This window comes from Candoia aspera, chromosome 2, assembly GCF_035149785.1.
Source record: "Candoia aspera isolate rCanAsp1 chromosome 2, rCanAsp1.hap2, whole genome shotgun sequence".
NCBI classification, from domain to species: Eukaryota; Metazoa; Chordata; class Lepidosauria; order Squamata; family Boidae; genus Candoia; species Candoia aspera.
The window spans coordinates 70,196,066-70,217,234 of record NC_086154.1 but is presented as its reverse complement, the minus strand read 5'-3'; the positions used below and the strand labels follow the sequence as shown (position 1 = coordinate 70,217,234).

At 37.6% G+C, this 21,169-nt stretch overlaps 1 protein-coding gene across 2 annotated transcripts in view; it reads left to right on the top strand.

Moving 5' to 3' along the window:
• GRIA1 (glutamate ionotropic receptor AMPA type subunit 1) overlaps window positions 1-21,169 on the top strand; it is a 97,285-nt gene that overhangs the window by 72,864 nt on the left and 3,252 nt on the right. Inside the window, exons 10-13 of one of the 2 annotated variants that reach the window (XM_063292166.1) lie at window positions 1,570-1,768; window positions 2,726-2,973; window positions 10,071-10,185; window positions 18,717-18,851. In XM_063292166.1, the coding sequence (XP_063148236.1) occupies window positions 1,570-1,768; window positions 2,726-2,973; window positions 10,071-10,185; window positions 18,717-18,851 (697 nt within the window). Of the gene's footprint in view, window positions 1-1,569; window positions 1,769-2,725; window positions 2,974-9,230; window positions 9,346-10,070; window positions 10,186-18,716; window positions 18,852-21,169 lie in introns of both variants that reach the window. The other variant, XM_063292165.1, reaches the window with a different exon arrangement.

The window sequence follows — 21,169 nt, the reverse complement described above, 5'->3', positions numbered from 1 at the left end:
CGCATCGTCAGAAATTCATTTTCCCACTGTTTTTAAAATAGTTGCAGGAATTCTTTTAGGTTACCTGAAGAACAACATACAGATGAATCAACGTTGATGGACTACTTTTACAAATAGTTATATGTTGGGTAGCCCACAAAGCTGAAGCATGCAGTGAAGAAACAGAGAAGGACCTATGGCTGAAATGATTTTGATTTGCTGGGCTCTTTAAACACATTGATTGTCCTTCTTCACTTTGCCCTAGAGGCAACCAACAGTAGTGGCTGGGTCACACCATCCTTTTCTTTTGCTAATTTCCTGACGCAGCTAGAATAGGATGTGATCTTTCCCAATTGTTAAAATATATATGTTTGTTCACAACAAATTTTTGGAACTGTAGGCAGTTACTTCCTTTAATTTATGAGATTTCAGTTATAAAGCAAGGAAGTTGAAATGCCACTGCTGTGCTTCTTGTGAGAAAAGGAACGTTTCCCTTTTTACACTATAGAGCTGTCCTGTTACTAATTTTTAAATGGGCTGAGCTGAAAGGCAATAGAGATTTTTTTCTTGCCATCCCTGTAGATAATGCAGTCATACTCTCCCTAGTTTTAACTACATTAATCATATCTGTCACACTGGACAAAGAAACAATAACAATGTACTAACTAAGTTCCATGTACTAAATTAATGTCCATACAGACACATATGTGATATGGTGTGTCTAGCTTCTTCTGCAACAAAGAGGCAAGCCTTGCATGCTAGTCAACGCAAGTAGTCTTCCTTTTTGTCATATTGCAGTAACAAAGATCCCATTCTGTTCTTCCAGTGTTTCATTTTCCTTAGGATGATTTTCTTCAGTTTGTGATCTATCTGCAGTGGCAAAATGAGGGTGATGGAGATAGATTATATATCAGTTAATCTAAAAAAAAACAAACAAACCTCAATTTATCTTCCATAAATGTATGATGTTCTAATCAGACACCTTTTGTCTGAAGTACCTTTTCATAAATGATTACCATGTGATTTATACCCCACTACTTTAAATTAATATAATGGGGGATCTAGATGGAAACCAAAATACATGAAACTGATTTATCAGTGTAGTGCTGCATCTACTACATTTCACTGGACACATTAGTTGCAGCTGAACAGAGGAAGTTTTATGAAATCTATAGTACTAGAAGTTCAGTTGGTGTTGCCTTTCAAGTGGAGCTAACTTTATCCATATGTACTGGTGCCCTAGTAGGTGCAGGATAATAGTGAAGTATAGAGTGATGTAAGTTATTAGTGAAGCTAATTGGCAGCTATTAATGTAGCTGTAGATAATTCTTCATCCTCATTTAGGCCAAGAGCTAACTGCGAGTGCTGTTTACCAAAAATTCATTCATTCCCTGGGTTTTATAGGCTGCTCCAATCCGAAAGGACCATAAATGGCTGTCCTTCCCTTCTTACAATAACAGGATTAAAATACAAAAACGGTATAATAAAATAATTGTTCTGCTAGTGCTTCTGAGGAAACAGATTCTATGTATTACCCTTCTTGTTTTCTATTATCATTGAATCTATTGCCGTATTTTCTTCTTTTGGTAGATCTCTGTCTGGACGCATAGTTGGTGGAGTCTGGTGGTTTTTTACTTTGATCATCATCTCATCTTACACAGCCAATTTAGCTGCATTTTTAACAGTAGAGAGAATGGTGTCTCCCATAGAGAGTGCAGAAGACTTGGCCAAGCAGACAGAGATTGCTTACGGGACTTTGGACGCTGGTTCTACTAAAGAATTCTTTCGGGTAAGAGAAATTAGTTCTGATTTTTGTGTACAAAGTGAGACTCATGCTAGCCCAGGAAATATAGCCCATGCAGGCTTCTGCCAGATACCATAAATACCCTTGAAACATGGAGTAATTATACGCTTCCACAGATTACTGAGTAATTACACTTAAGCAGCATCAAACGTAATTACCCTGTGACTTGTAGCTCAGGTTTAGAGCATAATAAATACTTAGTTAGCTCTGTAATTTAATGGCACCATTTACAATATGCAAATACATTGAAGTTATTCAACAGCATCTTATGTACCAAGCCACCAAAAGTACACTTCCCTTCTGTGGTCTAGTGTCTTCTGTCTCTCACTTCTCTCTCATGTTCTCTCCAGTCTTCCTACTCAGTTTGTGGAGCGCAGTACAGTTCTCTTGCTTTTATTCTCAGTCCCACAAGTTTGACTTATATGGAGTCCGAGCATTTGAGTGCTGCCTATTCCAAGTGGCAGTAGTTTTCCAGAAGCCTTTCCTAACCCAAAGATCCATTAAACAGATAGCGAATCACCAGAGATTTGAGGAATTCAGACTGGAGTGCCTGGCTTACATGCTATATGTTTTGCCACTACATTACAAATCCTCTTTAGGATTAGAATTTAGCAAATGTGCTATCATTTCTAACATAATTCCTAGAATTCGGCTTTTAAAAAAGCTTCTATAGTTATAAATTATTTTTTCTTCAGTCTCCCTTCTGCTTGACTTAATTTTTTTTCCATAAAATATGCCATTGAATGGTACCAATTCATACAATCCATCCATTTCTCTGTTCACCAATATAAACCAGCCCCTAATTTGAGTAATATCCTTTCTTTAGCTGTGCACCGTGTAGGCACACACAGCCCAACAAATTTGTGTCTTCCTTGGTGTATGAATCTCTGCTCTGTGTATTAACACATGCTAAGAGCAGCGGATTTATGCTATTCTGGACAGAGATCTAAAATAGCGGTTTTTGAGAAGATGTGGACGTACATGAAGTCAGCTGAGCCCTCTGTTTTCGTGCCGACAACAGAAGAGGGGATGAAGCGTGTGAGGCGATCCAAAGGGAAGTATGCCTACCTGCTAGAGTCCACCATGAATGAGTACATTGAACAGAGAAAGCCATGTGACACCATGAAGGTGGGAGGTAACTTGGATTCCAAAGGCTATGGCATTGCAACGCCAAAAGGTTCACCACTGAGGTAGGTAGACTGAATGTGTTGTTTCTTTCCCTTCATCCCCAGTTGATGCATCTATAAACATGCTGCCAATTTTCGTTACTACAGTGTAGCTAATAAAACTGGGGGAGGAAGGAAAAAGGAAAAGTAATTATGAGCAGGAAAGTTAACTGCCAGACTGCTTCTAAATGGTGATGGGACTTCCAGGATTCCTTAATGCAGTAGTCTCACTCCCTATATTTGTTTCTTTGTCAAGTGGGTCCAAACTGTGTAAGAACAAAAGGAATTTGTGATATACTGGCTACTGCTTAATGGGCCATTATTTTGAAATAATGTGATTGTTTTCTGGTGTGCATGCCAATCATGTAATGCCTATTATAGCCCTTGTTTGGTTTGATAACTTAAAGAGATTCTAGTGGTAAAAGTATTTAGGTATGTGCATGTCTGAGCAAAGAAATACAAATCTATATAGGACAACTAAATGGAAAAGCTAAGTGTTTTCCTGCTAGGTGGACAACAAATAGGGTTGTTAGCAACTGATAGAGCCTAGTTAATAACATGTACTGGACCCAAATGTTGTAAAAAGACAGTACATTGGCCATAAGGTTATAGAGAGAATATAGCAGCCACAATCATACAATACAGGAGGCAAGTGGATTAGGCAAAACAAAAGATTACAGGGATCTACCAGCCACCAAGACAGAAAAGACAATAGCTATGCAGAAAACAAAGCCTGCAGATGGGATTGGGTAGAAGGTAGAGTTACAGGGATCCACCAGTGCTTTAACTACACAGAGAAAGCCTATCCCATGTTATCAGCCACAAAATCTGAATAAAGTAACAAATATGTTTGGATTTTCTCACTGCAACTACAATACTCAGTGGGGGAAAGATAAGAACTGCCAGAAAAATGTCAAGGTTTTGATAGAGCCTTGAGTTTTCACAAAGAACAAAACAGCAAAATGTGATTTGCAATGTTCATTTTCAATGTAGATCCTAAAGGTTATATTAAAATATCTTCTTTTTTCTCTTTAAAAATACAGATACACATAGTGTACACAGTCACAGAAAGAGAGAGAGAGAGAAATGCTAATGTTGATTTCATCTTGTTTTTCAAAATGTCCTTCTGACAGGTCAATAGAGTGGGAGAAGAATGAGTTAGAAAGATTTGGTTTTGATTTACATTCCAGTTGAATAGAAGCAGCCAAGAGAGAACACTTTGCTTTTCCATTGGGTCTAATGGTGCTTTTTTTATACATATGGTCTTAGTTTCTGTCTCATTACGTTTGTTATTTGTGGTCATTTTAACTGTTAATCTAATGCTATATGCTCTTTAGACAACATCTGGCATCTATCTCCACTATCGGGAAAGGAAATGCATCTTATTTTATGACTGACTGACTGTTCCAACCAAGTCAGTAGAAATTTGACCATTGAAGTCAATCGGATCAGAATGTTATATGTAAGGCATCCATTTTATAGGCGATTCCCCAGATGTGATGGATCATTTGGGTGGAATCTACAGATATCAATGAGGAATATATTATTAATTTCAGGTCATTCTCACATTTCTAACTGGTTTATGTTAAATACTGCAATTTCCCTTGATAGTATAAAGTTTAAGTGAGAACTATATCCAAGTTGGTGTGTTAACATCTGAAGACTTAATTTCAAAATGGAACCATGAGAAATCATACAAATCAACATATGGAGCCATTGCTTTCATCCAATAAGAAGACAGTGGTTATGACTAGGGCGAGGATTTCTATGACATGTCATATTTTTTCTGGAACCTTTATTTGAATTTATAAGTAAGTTAAAACATGTTTTAGAGTAATCTGATGAGAATTAGATGCTTTTTATTTTGCCTGAAAAGTCATATTTTGACTTTTTAAAGGTGTTATGTCATATTTATGCTTAATTTTGTAACAAACTTCATATTTTGATCATACTTTGGTCATTGGCAACCCTCCTGATAAGTCAGCAAGTGCGAGCCAGCAACGAAAGTGAGAATTTGCCTGTTTTTTTTTTTTCCTTTTTCTTATTTGCTCCACAACTCAAGGAGGTGTGTTTGTGTGTGTGTGAGAGAGAGAGACAGACAGACAGACAGAGAGACAGAGAGAGAAGTGGGAACAAAGGCTTCTCACCTGACCAGGCCTGAAAAAAAAGGTAAGAATTTGCCTGTTTTGTTTTCTTTTTCTTATTTGCTCCCCAACTCAGGGGTGTGTGTGAGGGAAGGAGGGAACGGGAAAAGGCTTCTCCCCTGACCAGGCCTGAAAAAAATGGTGAGAATTTGCCTGTGTTGTTTTCTTTTTCTTATTTGTTCCCCAACTTGGGGGTGGGGGGTGAGGGAGGGAGGGAAAGGGAAAAGACTTCTCCCCTGACCAGGCCTGAAAAAAAGGTGAGAATTTGCCTGTTTTTTCTTTTTCTTATTTGCTCCCCAACTTGGGGGTGGGGGGTGAGGGAGGGAGGGAAAGGGAAAAGACTTCTCCCCTGACCAGGCCTGAAAAAAAGGTGAGAATTTGCCTGTTTTTTCTTTTTCTTATTTGCTCCCCAACTCAGGGCTGTGTGTGTGTGTGCATGTAAGAGAGGGAGAGCAACCTTTTTTAAAATGACTTCAGCAGGTAGAGGCTTCTCCACTGACCAGGCCTGAGAAAAAGAGTGAGAATTTGCCTCCCCCCCCGCCTTTTTCTCATTTGCTCCCAACTCAGGTGTGTGTGTGTTCAAGGTGATAGAGTCATGTGAGAGCTGCAATCTGATTTCAACATGCCTAAAAGTAGATGTTCAGCAAGTGTGAAATTACGGTGTCTTGTTCAAGAATTTGGGGAGCAGATTTTCAGTAGCGATGGTGATATTTTGTTTTGTAAATTGTGTGAAGTTAAGGTATCGACCCAAAAGCGTTTTAATATTCAACAACATTGTGATACCGTGAAACACAAGAGTTGTTTAGCAAGATTTACCTTCACTGAGAACAGGCAACGTCTCCTTTTTGAGTGAGCTTCTTCTTCAACTTCAGGTTCATCAAATACCCAGTCAGAATTTTGTAAGGATCTCTGTACAATTATGGTTACTTCAAATATTCCCTTAAGGAAATTACATAGTGGTAGCCTCAGGCATGTTTTGGAGATGTCTTGTTTTGGAGAATCAGTCACCCGATTCCAAATGAATCAACTGTAAGGAAAAATTACATCTCTGCCTGCTATGAAGATGTGTTAGAAAGGATAAGATCTTCTGTTGACAACAAGAAGATACGGGTTTCAATAGATGAAACAAGTGATGTAAACAGAAGATATATAGCCAGTGTTATTACTGGAACTCTGAAATGTGACACGCCTGATGAAGTGTTTCTTCTAACATGTGAAACTCTACAAAAAGTAAACAGTTCCACTATTGCTATGCTCTTTGACGATTCTATGAAACTACTCTGGCTGGATGGTGTAAAAAGGGGAAATATCCTTCTCTTTGTAACAGATGCCGCTCCATACATGACTAAAGCAGCCAAGGGACTTACATTTCTTTATCCAAAAATGATGCATATCACATGCCTTGCACATGGTTTACACAGAGTGGCTGAAGAGATTCAAAGCAACTATCCTGATGTAGATAAGATAATTTCGAATGGGGAAAAAGTGTTCATTAGAGTACAAAAGTTCAAAGAAATTGCTCCTACTTTAGCTCTCCCTCCCCAACCTGTCGTGACACATTGGGGGACTTGGCTGGATGCGGCTATGTATTATTTCACAAATTATGCTTCCTTGCAGTGGATAGTTAAAGAATTTGAATGTTGTGAATCTTCCTCCATCAAGATTGTGCAAAATTCCTTTTCTGAAACCTTGGCTGGAAACTTAGCATATATAGGATCTCACTTCAGTGGATTATCAAGAGCAATCACCCAACTTGAAATGGTAGGAATGGAACTTAGTGATGCACTGAACATTGTAAAACAAACTGAGAGTTATTTAAAACAAGCAAAGGGGAAAGTGGCTGGAAAAATTAGTGATAAACTACAAAGACTGCTGCAATCTAATCTGGGTTATTCAACACTTTGCAAAATAAGTAACATTCTAAATGGATTTGAAGACTTCGAGCCAGAATTTTCTCCAGATGAGTTTGCTTTTTTCAAATTTGTTCCTATAACCTCTTGTGATGTCAAATGGAGTTTCTCCAGATACAAGAACACACTATGGACAACAGAAGGAGTTCTGAGTTTGATAACCTCAAGATGCATGTGGTCATCCAAGGCAATTCTGCTGTGAATGAAAACTAATCCAGGGATGACCATTTTACTCTCAAAATGTTCATCTGATTCCTTCAATACTAGCACTTCTGCACTGGAAGTGAAGAAGAATACACCTTTTAATTTATGTCTGTGTGTGTGTGTAAGAGCAGATTTTTAAAAATTGGGTGCTAATTTCAGAAAAATGGTAAAGTCATATTTTTTGCTTTAAAAGTCATATTTTTGGTTTAATTGGTCATATTTAAATGGTTTTAAGGTCATAAATACTTGCATACTTCTAACATTTTTAGGTCATAGAAATCCTCGCCCTAGTTATGACTAACATGAGAAGATGCTGAAATAATGTATCTAATTCTATGGAAATTGGTCTGTAGCACTCTAGATGAAAAACCAAAACTATCAAAGAGTGGCTGGATACTAAAATTATCCCTGACTACTGTTTTAAGCATTTTAAAATGTAACAGTTAGATCCTGTCCTTTGATCAATAATTCTCAATAATTCTAATTATGCTAGAATACAATAATAATAGCACATGTGTCTATTCATACACATAGATTCCAAACCCACATCCTAAGAGATACAGCCAAAATATTGCAGGCAATTGTTAGAAGAAGTGGGCTGTTCTTTCTGTCAGGGAGTTGGGGGGAAAGTTTGCTAAAGCTACTTTTTCTGATAGAAGGCCAGGCCAAATATAAACAGAAAATTGCTTATAGCCCTGAATACTAAAATGTCAGTAAATCCCTCAAATCAGATTCAAAAGTACCGCTGAATGACATCAAGGAACTACTGAATAAAAAGATCCTTGACATTTCCTAAGGAAATAAATCTCTAAAAACAGTGCTATACAAAGAGAACACCTGATTTTGTTCCATCAACTTGGTCTAAATTAAAGCTTATGCCATCTATATCAAAGGACAGGCAAAAGAAATCCGTACTACCTATAATATCTACCCCACTTATGGATGTCCTAAACATTTAATCAGATTTTCATATGAGATTGTTTTAAGATACTAATGCTGAGTTAACAATATCAGTGGTTTTTAAAAGCAAACATGCAAGTGCTGTATAATATGAGGAGGAAACAGGTACTGAGATGCAAGCCTATAGTAACTTCCAAACAGCATGGCATAAAATTATGTCAGCAATACTTGGGAAAAATGAAGAGAGGACCCTGTAGACAAATGGATTCTCATATCCCATCACCACTTTTTCTGTCCTGTTACTGGAGCTTATAGAATCCAATTAGCTGACAACAGAACACTGCTGCTACACCTCTGCATGTTGAAGAGGGAGAAGGGCTAACTGAACCAGTTTCTTTGTCATGTAACCAGTGCAGCTATATAATATCCAGCCCATTGACTTCAATGGAATCCTGAGAATTTAAATCAGAAGAGGATCTCCTTTTTTTGTCTTTGTATGTTGTGAAATGTCTGAAGTGTTCTCTCAGTTCTGTATTGATTTGAATGTTACACTTCTTAAATTATTTTTTTTCTTTTTTGTTCCTTAAACAGAAATTATTAATAATCATTGTTTTTATATGTCTTTTGTGACATGAGGATCACTCAGGAGGAATAGGCGAGCCAGACTCCCTCCCCCTATTCTAAATTATTACACTGATTTTTATTATTACATTGAAAAAGCCAAATTATTGAGTTTACAGCTGCAGCTGGGCAAATGATTCTCCAACTGTTCCTGCACTTCATTCTTTCAGATACTAACCCTATGCCAATTTGGATCAAATTTTATTTCACCGCTAGAGCAGCTGTAGAAGATGACATCCTGAGTGAGCATTTGTTGCTTAAAGCAGAAAAAGAAAACAAATCTCCTTTGTGATTCTGTTCTCTGTAGCATTTCTCCCACTCGCAGGGAGTGTTACATCACTCGCCATCCCCGCTGTTATTTTAATTGTAAGGGATACAGTCTTACTGGGGGAGAATATTGGATCAGACTAAAGGGTGCTGGTTCACCGATCCCTTGTTGTCACATGACTTTCCGAGTGTTCTCCGCCTGTTACTCATCGAGTGTTATCTATTCATTTTAAAGAAACCCAGTAAACCTGGCAGTGTTAAAACTGAACGAGCAGGGGCTTTTGGACAAATTGAAAAACAAATGGTGGTACGACAAGGGCGAGTGCGGCAGCGGGGGAGGTGACTCCAAGGTCAGCCTCAGTAAGAAAACCTAGTGGGTATAAACGGCATGGATAGTAACCAGCAACCACACTGCCTTTGCGTCCAAACACTTGGGGAGAGCAAACCTTCTTGGACATCTCTCTCTCTCTCTCTCTTTCTCTCCCTCGGTGAGGACATGTGCTCTCCTTGATTAATGATGACATGGGAAAGGAGTACATGGGACTAGATGTGCCTGCATGGCCATTGTGGCAACTCTTCTTTTAGAAGAAGGGATTACAGTCACTGCTGCTCATAACACAAAAGCTTTTGTAGGATCACATCCCTCCTTTCCCCACTTCCCACCCTTAAAGTTTTGTTGGATCTCTTGAGCATGATCATGGGTAGGGGACTGAGATACTGTGCAGGGCTCTGCTTAGGCTGATTGCCCTGCAGATGTTAAGGGTCTGCAGTTGTCAGCATTAGCAAGGCCATTTGCAAGTATCTGTTGGCAGATGGCTGAGGTTGCTGGTTACTCAAAGTGATATAGTAATACTCATCTTGCTATATTGGAGAAAAGAAGGGTGAGAATGTGTTGGGAGTGGTGGGGATGGCTGGGATGCTGGAGGAGGGTGGGGCAGCCAGATGGAGTATTCAATTGTATCACTTTGTCAATGTATAACTTGTATAATGAATGCTGTGAATGAACTGTCTGTGCTGAATAACATAAAATAACATTGGTAATGTTATTTATGTTATTTCCCCCCCTGGTTTGAAGAGGTCCTGTAAACCTAGCGGTTTTGAAACTCAGTGAGCAAGGCGTCTTAGACAAGCTGAAAAGCAAATGGTGGTACGATAAAGGGGAGTGTGGAAGCAAAGACTCCGGAAGTAAGGTCAGTTATCCCTGAAGAGGTCATGCCTACCCATTGAAAAAAAAAGTGTATTGCCAAAGTGCCCTTGGCCGTAATAGTACCAGAGTTTGGAACCTCATGGCAGGCAGATTGCCCCCCTGGAAAGTGACAGATACTCTTCATGTTCAGAGTAATATTACTTTAATATGCACACACAGAGGGCAAAGCAAAATAACAGGAGCCATATAGAATTGGAACAAAAAAATGGCACTCCATAGGGAGGGTAAAGGGAAAGGTGATCTTATAGCACTGTAAGGAGAAAAGCAAATGCAGCATCACTCTCAAGTATTTTGAAGGGGAAAAAAGTGATTTCCTGAGTGGAATTTTCATTCAAGGCGATGTGATGTAAGTTTCAGAATCCAAGTACAAATCATATAGTGGCTCTTACAAATGCTAACTTTACAGATCATATTATATTAGCAAGCTTGGTGTAGTGGTTAAAGGCACAGGGCCAGAAACTGGGAAACTGTGAGTTCTAGTCCTGCATGTAATGAGCTGGGTGACTTTGGGCCAGTCTCTCTCTCAGTCCTAGGAAGAAGGCAATGGCAAGCTACTTCCAAAAAATATTGCCAGGTAAACTGAAGATACTTGTCCATGTAGTTGCCAGGAGTCAACGCTGATTGAAAGGCAAAATATATATAATTTAACAATAATATTATTTTGCCTAGATTCCAATTATTTATTTTAATGTTTTTAGATTGCTTCTCCATAAAATAACAATGAAAATTAGTACAAATCCATAATAATCACAGAAAAACTCTTACAAACAATTGCAAATAAAAATACAACATATGTTACACAGTATCCCCCTGCCCGTCCTCCCCACAAATAGAGGGCTACAAAAAAACAAAATGGGAAGAGGGATCTAAGGCATATTCAAATGGACCAGGGAAAAAGGCCATTAATAGAAGAATTAAAATGATCTAATGCATAGAGATAGCATTGGGAACCATCTAGCTTAAAGAAATTGTTTATATATCTCAGACGTCATTATACATTCATTTCCTCTTTCTTTTTATTGGTTTTTTTAATATATCCTCTTGAAATATTTAATTTTTAAAAAGATAATATTTTTAAAAATGAAAAAAAATAGGATTGGCAGTCTGAGGACTTACATCTACGGATCTAAAACAAGCCTGTCATGGATTTCTATTAGACTGAAATGCATGGTCCTCCAACAAGGACATCACCATGGCTCAGAGGAGAGTAATGAATGGAATCCATGCCATCCATCGTTTTTCATTAGAACGCTGCATTAGAAAAATGTAGTATACATTTGGGAACCTAATTAGAATAAGTGTATTTTTTAAAGAAAGTTACATAAACATATATTAAGAATCTAATTTATAAAATACCACAAAGATCTTGGATGTGGAGATAGCTTTGTGACAATGAGTACAAGTATTTCTTTGGATTTGGAGAGTGTTTAATGAGAGTGTTTAATAGTGTTGTAAATAGAACCCAAGTTTTAGGAAAGCAAATGAATAAAAGAAAAGCAATAATGTAGAAGGTATTTTCCAGGTTTTAAAGTAATGTGAAGAGTAATAAACTACACATCTGAAAGGCAAGAGAAATCAACAACACATTTTTTGAAGAACTAAGCAAATAATATTTGGAAGTAGGAGAATAGAATCAGGATCAGATCAGTTCTGAAAATAATCTTGAATGTTTCCTTTGTGATATAATCATATTCATCATCTCTACTTAGAAGTTAATCCAACTTCTAATTGGTCCAAGACTAATCTCTAAACAAGTATAGGATGATAGTCTTACTGGACACTCATGGAAAACATGATTAGCAGTGGTAATTCCAGTATTTTTAACCTCTTGAAGTGAATGGAAATATGCTGTTGTTTCTCTTTTTAAAATCTAATGTGATATATAGTATGGCTCACCCACCCCAAAATGCACTTTCCATCTACTTTGCCAGTGCTTCAATTTTTATTTTTGATTCCACCAACAGTTAACCATGGAAATAAATAGGAAAGTCACTGTGAAATAAAATTGAAAATTCAAAGAATGGAAAGATAATACAGAAAATAATAATGGTTGGAAATATAGCCCTTGTATTTGCACCTCAAAAAGAAAAGAAAATTTAAATATTTTAAATTCTGAATTCTATTCTGAGACCTGAGTAGTAGATGCCTCCCTCCCCAACCCGACCCAATCCTGGTCAACAGATATCCAACAGAAAATATAACGGAGGCAAGGTTTAACCATCCACAGACAATAGTATATTACAACTCCCAGTACTGAAATAGGTAACTTACTAAAATATTAAAAACTACAAGAGTTCAATGCCCTATTTATAAAGATATGAATATTAAGATGCATCAAGTTATAAATTTTCCTTGTCATTCTTTCTGACATTCAGCTAATCACTAAAGCCCCAAATTGGGTCAAGCTACAATCAGAAAATTAAAGAAATCAGTGAAAGAGCTTTGATGTGAGCAGATTGGCAGCTTTTGTGCTTCTCATTCTGTTTTGGCCCATCTCTTCTCATTTTCTTTGTTAACTTTTCTCCTGAAAGATGATATTAGACCCAGGCAGACCACTTAAGTATCTACATACAAAGAGCATCCCAACTTTCTTCTTCCCAACTGGCTTCTTTCTGCCTGCTTCCACCCACTCACAACCCAGTTGTCAAAGCCTGGACAGAATATAATTCCCTTTTCTCTCCTATTGCTTGCCCTGTATGTTAAACATGGTAATTCATGCTAAGTGCCCTTCTGCCCTGCATCTGTTCTGAAATCTGTGGCTGTGTGTACAAAATCCAGCTGCCTTCTAGAAGTGAATTACTCATTCAAGGACATTAGCCTCATAATACATAAATAATGCCAAGTAAATAAGATTTTTCCCTAACAGTTGCCATGTAATTTGATGAAAGAGAAAATGCTTTAGAAATTATTGCAAAGGAAAAGAGAAATTTAAAAACAAACATTATTATAGGTGAAATGCATATTCTTGTACTATAAGTGATAAGGTAACCAAAATGTGTGTGTCTGCATGTCTGTGAATGTCTTGTCTTTCATTGGCCAGTCATCTGCAGCCTCCTGGGCTTCTCACATTACAACTAAATCCCAATGAAAGCTGCTCCCTGGATTGATTGATTATTTATTTGTTTGTTTGTTTGTTTTGCAGTAGCAATGGTCCTGTTTCTACTAAGGAGGAGTCCTGCCTTTGAGAAATTGGAGAATTTATCTTTCTTCCAGAGAAATTGAAAGAAATTATCTATCCAATTTCTTGGCACATAAATAGCATAAAGAATTTCAAAAGGCCATTTGTTCCTAGCTCTAATATCTAATTTATTTCTTCTATTGCCTGTCATTCCAGTTTCACACTAGTATAACAAACAGTGTTCTGTACGGTGCCTGACACCATCATTCAGCTTTTCACAGCAGCATACTTTTTCCCCCACATTGCTAGTGCAGCATGTCCAGAAGAGAATAAACTTGCTCTTCCCCTTCCTCTCTAAAGGATTATCCTTAACTGAGCACCAAGAGCTTATTCCCACCAAATCTATGTTTATAAACCCTTCAGTGCTTTTAAGGATCTTAAATTCTGTTTTAGGAGATGGGGGAGGAGAGGTCAAGCCAAGCCCGTGACTTGTGAGGTCCTACAGGACTTGATACTCTCATCCCTCCTGTTTAAGATCTACATGAAGCCGCTGGTAGGGTTGTCTATCCACAGGTATTGTCAGTACACTGACCCTCATCCCCCCCCCCCCGCCAAGTGATACTGTCAAGTTCTTGTGCCTGGAGGCTGTTGGGGTCTGGATGGGGAGGACCAGGCTTAAGCTCAGCACTAACGACAGAATGGCTCTGTGTTCCTGATTTTTCTGGTACCATGGATTTTCCACCTTTAGTTTTGAATGGAGTTACACCCCACCAGACAATTGATTTACAGTTTGGAGAGCCCTGAAGAGCAGGTAGCAGCTTTGGCCAGGAGAGTTTTTACCCAGATGTATCTGGTGTGGCCTGAGAGTCCATACTCATAGTTACTCATGCCTTAGTTACATCATGTCTCTCTTCCCTGTTGCATATTTTTTTCACAGTAGATTTGATTACTATTCTGATATAATGCCCCATATAAATATAAATATAAATATAAATATTCTATTGATGTACACCTCTTCCAGGAAGGGGGTTAGAGGCAGGTTTTATTGCCACGTCTCTTGCTTTATCAGTGTAACGTAGTTACTTCCTCACATATTGTAGAAATGGGCAGTTTTGAGAAATAGCTTTGTTGATGCCGGAAGAAATCCCTGGAACACAAAGGAATAAACAGTTGGTGAAACACAAATGAGCAACAGTTTTCCATGGCAGTCTGCTCAGGGTGGATCAGGGCATTGGCCACAAGCATTCAATATGCATGTCTGTATCAAAGGCCAATGTTAAATGCCTCGATCTTGTTCTAGCTGATGCAAAAGGTGAAGGGAGATCCAGAGAACCTGGGCCCGAAGGAGTTTTTGTCAGGGTGGCATAAAACCACAACAGACAAGATGATGGATGAGCTGCCACATATTGAAGAGAAGCGGGCAAAGAAGAGGCCTGGTCACCATGGCAACAAGGCTGGTGCATTTCTCAAAGCCTGGGCTGGTTGCTTACTTTTTACCTGCCCGTCTTCCTCTTCACTCAGATGTACCTCTCCCTCTGCAGGAGACAAGCTGTGACATTTACACTCCCACTAATAAGTTGGCTGCATGATGGGCAGGCTCCTTAGGAAAGCATCTGTCACAAAGCACAAATGGCAGAGCTCTGCTGCTCCCCAACAGGGTTCTGATTCTCTCGGGCATTTTGTGTGGGATGGGTGCCTTTCCTTGTGCGCTGTTATTATTAATGCTATTAAGTCAGGGGCTGGGATTAAAACAGCAAGTAAGGCCCTTTAGAGGCAGAAAGGTAAAGCAAGCCACAGCAGGCAGGAATTGCTTTCTTGCCTCTGCAGTGTGTGCCTGTGACTCTGGTGCCAGTTTCCAACCAGGAAAGAACCGTGATGCAAGACAATCATCACTCTCCAAAGAACCTCTTTGCAATTAGAAATTACATCCCTCTAGCAGAGAAAATGTGAGAGCCAAGAAGCTACAAGAGCCCTCTGAAGTACTTTTCCAAGTCTAAATCTGCATTGTAACATTATTTCTTTGCATCAGGCTCCGTATTTCTCCAGCCAAGCTTCAGCCAGCCTTGGAAATCCTATTTTGCATACTATGTTTTGCCTGTCTGGTGCAGTTGTTGTGACATTGGCGAAAAGCAGGCACACACTCTCTAAAACGCAGACTTGTTCAAGTCAGTTTAAATTAAGCTTGATTTAATCTATTTAAATAGAACACATTGTTTTGTGCTTTGTGTTTTGTGATATGTCTGGCTGGTACCACACATCCATGTTTATAGGGTTACAACACTTATATACAAATAAACTACTACCACTCAGACTTTAAAAACCTAGAAAAATGAGATCTGAATCCCGACATGTAGACACAACTAATCTTGAAAGACTCATCCAATCTTCACATTTTTCTCTTGCCCATGTGCGTTCGTGTGTGCATGTTTAATGTAAATATAAAATATACTGTACACTAATCCTTCAGAATAGGTTTCTGAAAAGACAGACTAAATATCCCTTTTTGTCAGATCAGTGAATAGAAGCGTAACTTTTTGGCAAGTATTGTAACTAAATAAATAATTAAGAGGAGACTGAAATAGTTACAATACGTAGTTCCTAGCTTAATAGCTCAAGAACATAGTTTAGTGAAGCCATCTATCTTACTTGTTTTCGACTGGAGTTCCTTATTTCTATCTCAGAATAATAAAAGTTCTGATGAAAATTGTTTATATACTGTAACCAAGGGATATATACATGAACATCCCTAGAAAGAACACGTATAATATAAATGTCTTAAGCCAGGCAACCAAGTTACTCTTTACCAGAAATTTACAGTATATGTAGAAGATCTCAAGGCCATATTGCTGAAAATCCAGGAATAGTTGGAAATACTTGTGTTTCTCTGAGAAACACACACACACACACACTAAATATTTCTGTGTTATTTTTAAGTCTGAGAGCCCCTTATAGGAATGTTCCTATGACTTCAAAAAAATGTATCCTTGTTTTTAGCTTGCTCAAGCACTTTTTATGAAATTTTCAGGTAAATCCCAACAAATCTCATTTAATGCATGTGATAATTTTTATAGTAATTTTATTAAACATTACAATTGAAAATATAAAAATTAATGCAAACTAAGAAAAAGAAAAGAATAAAAAGAAAAAAATAGGATGTGCGGTAAATAAAAATATAGAAATAAAAACAGAAAAGAAAGAAAAAATAATATAGTAAAGAAATGTATAAAGAAATGACTTCCCCCTTCATCACAACAATTTTAGTGATTTATCACCTTCTCTTAAAATACAACAAATGATCTCTTCTTCCCATATCTCATCTCTTATCTATAAACAAATCCTTAAAACCTCATCGTTCAGCCCTAAGTCAGCAAACGTCCATTAAGGGTTACCAGAGATAACATACCTATTTTAACCTTGATCAAATAAACCAACCTTATTTCCTTCCTTTTATTTTTAACAATCTTGAATGCCTTCAAATAATGTCCAAGAACTTGATTTCTTTTCATGTTTTCTTTGTTCCTTCTCTGAAAATCCTTCAACATATTAACAAGTCTCTTTTATAAATCCAATAGGAAAGTTGTCCAGCCAACTTTTTTGATTTGTTATTTGTATATCCCTTTTAATTATTAAGATGTCAGCCTGTTTCATCTGTATATCCAGTGTAGCATCTTTTTTCATATCATTCTTGTAGCCTGTCATTTTTAAACACACTTTCAAATAAGTCTCAGTCTTTTCTGGTAAAACTTGTTCCTCTTCCATAACATCTTTTAAACACAGTCTTTCTATGATGGCAGACACTCTTAAAATTAACTTCTGGGTCCATTGTTCCCAAGTATCCCTCAATACATCCAATGCTAAAGTATTTTGCTCCATTCTGTATTAGTAAGTCAAATGTAAGCGTTCTTCTCCTTTAATTGTAATGTTTAGTTCCTTCTGGTTCCCTCTAGTGTCCAACCTTCAAAGTCTCATCCTATCATGGTTTTTTTTTAAGAATTCAAAACAAAAGTATTTTCCCACAGGAAGGATTCTTATAGTTAATTCCAAACTCTTATTTCAAGCCCATCTGGACCCTTAGTCTGTTTGTAACTTTCCAAAATCAATGTTCTAATCATCCTTTTGCTGTTTATTCCCCCCCAAAAAAAGTTTTTTGTCCTTCAACCTGTATTTCCTTAAACTATTTGCACGAAGGATCAAGGAGACTCACCTCGTGCAATAAAACTTGTCATTCCAAAGATTCCTAATAGCTGAAAATCAATTAACAAGCAATCTCCAAAAGTGATTAGAAAAGGAAGTATGCAAACCTGTGTCCATAAAGGCGCTGACCGTGGTTTGGGCAAAGATGATTTTCCCTCATCTCCCAGAGCTCTAAACCCACTGGAGACTGCTATCCTGTGGTCTCCTCACAAGGAGCAACTGTCTGGAGCACTTGTGGGTGATCCCAAGTTCTCTCCTTGTTGGATAGGAATCCCAAAGAGAGTCCACTTGCCAACTCTTCATTCCGCCACAGTCGTCGGCTCCACTCTCAATGGAGCCATCTTCCGTTCACCATTTCTTCCCTGGAAGTCCCCCTTTTATGCATGTAATAATAAGAAGAGAATCAGCTTACAAACTTATTATGGATAGGGAAGATGCTTAAAATAAGTTGCTAATAAAGTGATTAACTGATTATTAACGATTCTCTTTATCAATGAAACATTGAGTTTTAAAATGCATCATAACATAAATACAAAATCATTACTTTATTAAAGACAGAGGCAGTGAAGACAGAACCATTTAGTGTTACAGCAATCTGAATATTGAAAAAGCAAGGAACACATTAGGATTAAAACAAGCAGTTTTGATTTGTTGCTTAGCAACAGAAATTGCGGGGGAAATGGTCAAAGAAGAGAAAAACAGGCATATCCAAGAGGGAGTTATTTTAGGAGAGGGAAAGTGGAAACTAGTAAATACTATCTCAGTAGCTATCTTATCAGTAACTGAAGCTACATGGGTGAGGTTCCTCCAATTGGGTGTGCCTTTTAGATATATGGGAAGGCAATTCCTATCATCTCCAGGTAGTCTGGATGGATTGATAGGAATCGCAGTTCAATATGACTGGGGAGCAATATTTTGGGAAAGGCTGGTCAAGTATTTCAGGGTGATAATTGCAGACAATCTAGACTAGACTTAATCATTTCCAAAGAGTTGCAAATCCACTGAAACATTTAATCAACTTTGTGTGTTCGGTGGGGGAAGGATATTAGTAAAAAACAAAGGAAATTGAAATGTCTTATGTGTTTTTAAAAGTGGTGACTCCCCAGTGTTAAGCATTCCTCTTGTGTTTGTCAAGATAAAAGTTTGGTTGAACAACTTATTCCTTCCTCCCCATCCCTTCTTCCTTTTCCTTTCTCTTGTAGGACAAAACAAGTGCTCTGAGTCTCAGCAATGTGGCCGGTGTTTTCTACATCCTCATCGGTGGTCTTGGGCTAGCCATGCTGGTTGCCTTAATCGAGTTTTGTTACAAGTCCAGAAGTGAATCAAAACGGATGAAGGTGGCAACACATTCACAGGCCTTTCACACCTTCTTTATGATACCAGCCAGTCTCCTAATATTCTTTTAGAAACGGATCCAACCAGGATGGTGATTAGGACAGAAAGTCAATATTTTAGGGACAAAACTGACTTTTTTCCAACTGATCTATTTAGTGTTCAGCAGAGTGAGGCAGTTTACTGAAGATGGTTTGTGGCCAGGATTGTCAGGAGCTATGGAGAAAATTTTTTAATTTGATGATGAGTCTGCAGGCATCCTTAATTCAACAAGTCACCATCAATCACAACAGCCACTAAATTGCCTCTCAGTCTTTACTAAAATGGAAGTGATCTAGGCGAATTGGGTTGGCCTTGGAAAACATTTTAAGAGTCTATCCTTGATTAGTTAAGAACAGGTTGATATTTTAGCATCTAGACAAGAGAGAAGACTGCTTAATACCAGCTTGGAACATTTTAGTTTAGTCTATTGTACTATTGATTGGAAATAACTTTCAAGAAGATTCTTTCTTCTTAAATAGTACAATTCTATTGTACTATTGATTGGAAATAAATTTCAAGAAGATTCTTTCCCAGACCAATTTGGAAATGCCAGAGAATAAAGTAGGAAGCATTTGCTTGTAAAGTATGCAGTAGGCCACTATAATACTGTCTTTTCTCATAGTACAAGTTGTTTTCAGTTGCTGCATTGCTGTGAGAATACCCCAAGAAGAGGCTGATCGGGTTCACAAAGGTTCACAAATTTCAGATGTGTGGTTTTTGCTGAGATAGATAGATAGATAGATATTGGTTAGATAATCTTAAGAAGCTTCACCCTTCTTATGTAACCTTAAGGCAGTTACATACATATAACTGCTCAGGGTGCCCTTACATATGAAGCTTACATAGCCTTTTCTTGAGTATCGCAAAAGCAGCTTATTATAGCAGCTGCATACTTAATTGAAACACTTTGGTAACGTGGCTTGAACATTTTAGCTGTAATATTAATTCCTTGTCCTATGTAGAAAAGTCTTTGCAAAATCAGGAAAATGTGCAGTTGTTAATTTATATTTGTAAGAAGTATCAGGAACAGTACAACTTTTCCCCATTTTTAGTTTAGCTGTCTGTTAAGTAATGGAATATTTAGCCTGTGTCTTTCTTGTTGTAACTAATTTTAGTAAATTAAGTTCAGTTATTAATATACATATGTTAAAAGGATACCATTAAGGCACTTTTCTTCCAACACGGCTTTTCCTTCTACTGAGTTTCCTAATGCCATTCACAGAAACGAAGCTCTTAATCATTAAAGAAAAGTTGTGCAAGCCAACTTTGCACATGGCTGGTAAACAGCAACAACCAACATTCCTAATTGATATGCCACATACCTTCAGATGTCATTTATCTATCTATCTGGATGAGGAATCCTAAATAACCATATCTAGTGAAGCATTTATCTGTGTAATATAGATGGATATCTAATCCTCTATAAACAAACCCAAATTCAACCTTTGTTATATCAGATAAGCCTGTTCCTTGCATCATTAGTATTTAGTTTTTCAGCTGATCTTGGCTATCATTCTTCTTCCAATGTCCAAGACTTTTCTTAACTAAAAAAGGACTAATACATGAAAGATAGAAAGTCCTGAAAGTTTAATCCTTAGGTTATAGTCAAAACTGATCTCATACTTAAATGATTCAGGTTGGTGATTGATATTAACAGTATTAAACAATTAGCAGAATATTTATTTGTTCATTAATGGCAGAACCTGATACTATGCCATGATAATAAGAACTTGGAAAAACACATTTTCAGAAAAGAATTTGCAGGAGGGAGAGAAGGCAACCTGATTCCCCTCTTGCTATCACCAATTCCTACCACTTCCTTCCAGTTTTGGAACCTGGCCAAGAGGGAGAGATGAAAACTTCTTGGGTTGTTTGTTTATTTTTTTCAGGCAAGAATTTGGAGGTGAGAAAATAATGAAATACTATTCTATCCACTGATTTTTCATTTTAATCAACCCTCCACCTCCATATTAGTGTTATAAAAAAAAACTAAGTGGGGAATCTAAATTTCCAGTTAGGAAATTGACTTGACCAAGAAGCTTTAAATATGATGCAGTTAATAATTTGTGATTTTCCATTCACTTTGCACATGAGCTGTTATTTTCCCTTAATTTGTGACTTACTACAACCTAAACTACAATCCTATAAGAGGTTTTGTTAGTCAGCCTTCCCAAGCTTCATATACTAAAGATTGTAATATTCTGTGTCTGTCATAAAGCATCTCCTAGTGATGATAGGCAATGCTGGAGATAAGACTATTAGTAGCAGTCAGGAGTGTGTT